We start from the raw sequence: 5,199 nt of genomic DNA, 5'->3' as shown, positions 1-5,199 counted from the left end.
TGAGATAGATGAACAGTGTGTTTCAAGAGTTTCTGGACGTGTCTGTCATCATTTTGGTCGATGATATCCTGGTATTTTCTAAGAGTCCTAAGGAGTATGCAGTGAATTTGAGGGCAGTTTTGGAGAAGCTGCGGAAGCAGAAGTTATTTGCTAAGTTGAGCAAGTGTAGTTTTTGGCAGCGTGAGATGGGTTCTCTGGGTCACATTGTTTCTGCAGAGTGAGTTTCTGTAGATCTGGAGAAGATTCAGGCTATCAGACATTGGCCTAGACTACAGAATGTCACTGAGATCAGGAGTTTCCTTGGTTTGACAGGTTACTACAGGACCAGGAGATGAAGTCTCTGGTAGGAGACATCAGTGCGTTGAGCTTATGTGCGGTTTCTCGAGAACCATTGGGTTAGGAGGCGGCTTATGGAGCGGATCATCTGAGCAGGGTGTGGTTGGCTCAGGAGAAGGATTTGGGGCTGGTGAATGTCTCTAAGGATATTGATTCAGAGTATCAGGTCTCAGCTAATAGTACTATCTTGGTGCGCGGTCGGATTTGTGTGCCCAAGGATGAGGATTTGAGATAGGAGATCTTGAGGGAGGCTCATGCGAGCATGCTTTCTATTCATCCAGGAGCGACTAAGATGTACCGTGATCTCAAGAGGTACTATCATTAGGTCGGGGTGAAGAAGGTTGTAGCTAGTTGGGTCGCGAGGTGCGATATGTGTCAGCTGGTGAAGGCTGAGCATCAGGTTCCAAGCGGATTACTAAAGAGTCTATCCATTCCAGAGTGGAAGTGGGATATGATCACGATGGATTTTGTAGAAGGATTGCCAGTGTCACGGACCTTTGATGCTATCTGGGTCATTGTGGACCGGTTGACTAAGTCAGCACATTTTCTGGCCATTAAGAAGACTGATGGAGCAGCGGTCTTAGCTAAGAAGTATGTGAGGGAGATAGTCAGATTGCATGGGGTACCGACGAGCATTGTGTCTGATAGGGATTCTAAGTTCACTTCGGTGTTCTGGAAGGCATTTCAGGCAGAGATGGGCACTAAGGTGCATATGAGTACAACTTATCATCCCCAGACAGATGGACAGTCTGAGAGGACGATCCAGACGCTGGAGGATTTGCTGAGGATGTGTGTGTTGGATTGGGGTGGCCACTGGGCGGATCACCTAAACCTGGTAGAGTTTGCTTACAACAACAGTTATCAGGTGAGTATTAAGATGGCTCCTTATGAGGCTTTGTATAGGAGACCATGTCGTACACCATTATGCTGGACTCAAGTGGGGGAAAAGAGCATGTTTGGTTCTAGTTTTGTTCATGAGACCTCAAAGAAGATTCAGGTTCTCAAGCTGAACATGAAAAAGGCTCAGGATAGGCGGAGAAGTTATGCTGATAGGAGGAGGAGAAACCTCGTGAGTTTCAGGTAGGAGACAGAGTGTACCTCAAGATGGTCATGTTGCGGGGTCCGATTAGGTCATTGTTAGAGACTAATTTGAGTCCGAGGTATATGGGTCCATTCAGAGTGATTGAGCGGGTTGGACCAATGGCATATAGACTGGAGTTACCCGAGGTTATGCGTGCATTCCATAATGTTTTCCATGTGTCTATGTTGCGGAAGTGTCTCCGTGAGGGTGAGCGGGTGTTGGCTAAGATTCCTGAGGATCTTCAGCCTAACATGACAGTGGAGGCGAGACCAGTGAGGGTTCTCGAGAGGAGGATCAAGGAACTTCGGAAGAAGAAGATTCCTTTCATGAGAGTCCTGTGGGACTGTAATGGTGTTGAGGAGCAGACTTGGGAGCCTGAGGCGAAGATGAAGGCAAGGTTTAAGAAGTGGTATGAGAAGCAAGCCGCAACTTAAACTTATCTAGCTAGGTCCCATCTGTAATCCGTGGCTGGAGCGGGAATGGAGTATTTCAGCCCATCTCTCTTGTTTACTCGGTCGCTTGGGGTGGTTGGTTGTGCGACTCAGTAACAAGATGAGGTGGTGCTCGGGGTACAAAGTTACCGTGAGGCGGGATTTTTGGAGGAAAGTTTCCTGAAATAGAAGTTTCCAAAAGTGGAAAGTTTCCAAAAATGGAAAGTGCTAAATATGGAAAATTTTACGAAATCTGCAGACTGGCTTTCTACAAAATCTTCTCTAGCAATATCTCCATCAACATTTTGTTTGCCAGCCTGCAACAAAACAAAAGAACATATAACAACATCATTTTAAAGGTTTTACATTTTGTTTTAAAAGGGTTTTAAAAGGTTTAAGTCACTATGGTTGCCCATTAATCAGTGTTATATTGTAAATCCGTTAAAAACACTTTTAAAACAAAAAACTTTGATGTGGGACTTTTAAAACTTTTAAAATAGATACTGACCTCTTCATTTATAACCTCTTCATTTCTATTCTGTCCATCTTCATCTTCGTGAGACTGCAAAGGGAAAAGAAAAAAAAGGAGCTCAGTTTAAAGAGTTTAGTGTCCAATATATGCGAAAAGGTGCGATCTTGTAATCTTACTCCTTTATCCTTATCTTTCCCTGATGTGGTTTTGACAGCTTCTTCAATGGCTTCTAGTCTTTTGTTGAAGTCATCTAACATAAAGAGGATTATGTCAAGTTTTTCTGAATCTGACAAATTTTTCTCCATTTTCTCTTGTTTCTCAAAGACTGGCAATTTTTCCCCCATTTTGTCACCCAACTCTCCCAAAGCATAGTAAATATCAACTAATCTAGAAGACCATTCTTCTTTCTTCAACCTATAGCCTTTCATAACCAAGCCAATAACTTCTTCAAAATCATTGTCATCTTTATCAACCAAATGCTTATATTCTTGTGGATCTCCAATTATTGTTTTGACTTCAACCTACAAAAATAATCAAAATCCATCAAAACAAAACTCATCAAATATAGATAACCAATGAATAATCAAAACTACACTTTTAATAGAATTCAAAACTTACACAAGTTGCTGTCTTAATAGCTTCAACAATATCATCAAACCTTGCAAAACGACTTGATTGCCAGTTGAGAATCAGTGGATAGAATGTTCTGGAAAAATTACATCTTCTCGCAAATGTATCACCAAAAATTGGAACAGCACTCAAGGCCCATATATATAACGCCATGGGAAATCCCTTGACACTATACTGACCTTTTGACCAAGTATTTTTATCGAATTTCTGAATGCATGTGGCGAGAATGTTATACGCTTCCTTGCCCCATGGTTGGGCTGTATACATCTCGAAATCCGATGCATGCTTAAGCCTAGACAGAGGTATCTTCTCTGTTGAATTTGGTGTCATCAAAATAGCTTCTGTTAATACCACTGCAGCGAGGCATTCCTTTTCCTTGTCATCCAAAGGTTCTTCACCCTCTTCTGGTTCATTAAATAGTCGATATTGAAGTTGAGTTAAAGTGTAATCTCCTCTCACCGCCCAAGAATATGGTTCACTAATTGGATCTTTGCCGTTATTCCTTGGTTCTCTATGAATAGGTTCGCATTGAATCCCTATGTTTAATAAAACAATGATGTTAGTTTGTTCAAACTTGCCTAATATAAACTGTTCTAAAACCCTTTTAAATCCCTTTTAAAAGAGTTTTAAAAGGGTTTTAAAACTTCTAAAACGGGAAAAACCCTTTTACAATAGTTTTAAAAGGTTTTAAAAAGGTTTTAAAAAACCTTATAAAACCCTTTTACAATAGTTTTAAAAGGTTTTTAAAAGGTTTTAAAAAGGTTTTAAAAGGGTTTTAAAAGGGTTTTAAAAAGGTTTTAAAACTTTTAAAACTTTTAAAACGGGAAGAACCCTTTTACAATAGAGTTTTAAAAGTGTTTTAAAAGAGTTTAAAAGAGTTTTAAAAGAGTTTTAAAAGGGTTTTAACGGGCTTTTAACAATTTTAAAGTTTAAAGGGGTTTTAAAAGGTTTTAAAAGGGTTTTAAAAGGGGTTTTAAAAGGGTTTTAAAACCATTGCAAACACTTTATAATTACCTGTTGTAAGGAAGAACTCTCTCAAGGAGAACCGAAGAGGTTGCATGTCGACTGTAAACCATAAGTTTCTCCCTCTTGTCTTCAGCCTTCTCAGCATCAAGTAGTGGAATATTTTCCCAGAAAATCTGATGTCTCTGGCCGAAAGTTCGATGATGTGCCCAAGGAAGGAAGATTGAAGCTTCGTGAAAGATGCTTTTCCTAATGCATGTTTAACTTTGGCAACTAGGCTTAAGTCCGAATGTTGACATATGTTTGCTCCAACAATTGGTTCTAAACCCATACCATATGTTGGTTCTGGTAGTGCAAGGGGTTCAAAATCACTTGATGCCATCTGTTAAAGAAACACACTTAATTAGACTTTTCAACGGATTTACAAGAGTTTTAAAAGGGTTTTTAAAAATCAACATCACACGTTATCGATCTGAAGTCATCTTATCAACACACTTTATCGACATAATTCAACTACGACCGATCTAAAAATTGATATCAAATAGTTTAACAGGGACTTTCTAAAAAGTGTTTTACAAGAGATAACAAAAATCCAAATTTACAAGACTTTACTAATTTCAAATCCATATCAAACACAATTATCGATCTGAATGCATCAGATCTGAATCTGGATCGATATCAAAGAAACTGAAGGGGCTTTTAAAAACTGTTTTACAAGAACATAAATCCAAATTTAAAAGAGTTTACATATTCCAAATCGATATCAAAGAAATCTAAAAGCCCTAAATTTAAAAAAGCGATAGTCCAAATTGATAAACCCAGAAAGAAACAAAGAAAGAAGGAACCTGCCTGCGATAGAACCAGAATCAATGTCGGGAATTACGTGTACGAGAGACGAAAGCACAGAATCGCCGCGAAGAAGGATCGAGAATCGGCGCAAAGAAGGATCGAGAATCGCCGCGCAGAATCGCCGATGAACGAAGTGAAGAAGGATGGAGAGAGAATCGTCGGTTGAGGAAGGAGAGAAGCACGGCGAAGTGGAGAGAAAATTAGGTTTCCTTTATTAAGGATAAAAAAGTCGTTTTCACAAAAAAAATGGATACCCTTAAAAATGGACCCTTCCCAAAAGCATTTTTAAAAAGTGGAAGGAAAAAAGGGGCATTTTTGCTTTTCCCCCTTTTTTTATCTATTCTGGTTAAATTCTCTTAATTATTCTTAATGATTTTTTTTTTATTATTCCTATTGACATTCCAATATAAATTTTTATACTTTTAATGTTATTTTTA

General features: G+C 39.0%; 1 protein-coding gene across 1 annotated transcript; it reads right to left on the bottom strand.

Annotated features, from left to right (window-relative positions):
- Positions 1-2,096: 2,096 nt before the first annotated feature.
- On the bottom strand, positions 2,097-4,401 carry LOC104773890 (the record flags this gene model as incomplete). The annotated part of the gene is made up of 5 exons (XM_010498557.1): positions 3,965-4,401; positions 2,939-3,486; positions 2,497-2,841; positions 2,357-2,410; positions 2,097-2,165 (listed from the first exon to the last, which is right to left on the bottom strand). Coding segments are annotated over exons 1-5 (1,347 nt in total), but the record flags the coding sequence as incomplete, so codon positions are not given.
- Between the last annotated feature and the right edge of the window lie 798 nt (positions 4,402-5,199).

The sequence above is a fragment of the Camelina sativa genome, unplaced genomic scaffold (genome assembly GCF_000633955.1).
Source record: "Camelina sativa cultivar DH55 unplaced genomic scaffold, Cs unpScaffold00723, whole genome shotgun sequence".
NCBI lineage: Eukaryota > Viridiplantae > Streptophyta > Magnoliopsida > Brassicales > Brassicaceae > Camelina > Camelina sativa.
The sequence above is the reverse complement of the archived record's forward strand: the minus strand, read 5'-3'. Positions and strand labels throughout refer to the sequence as shown.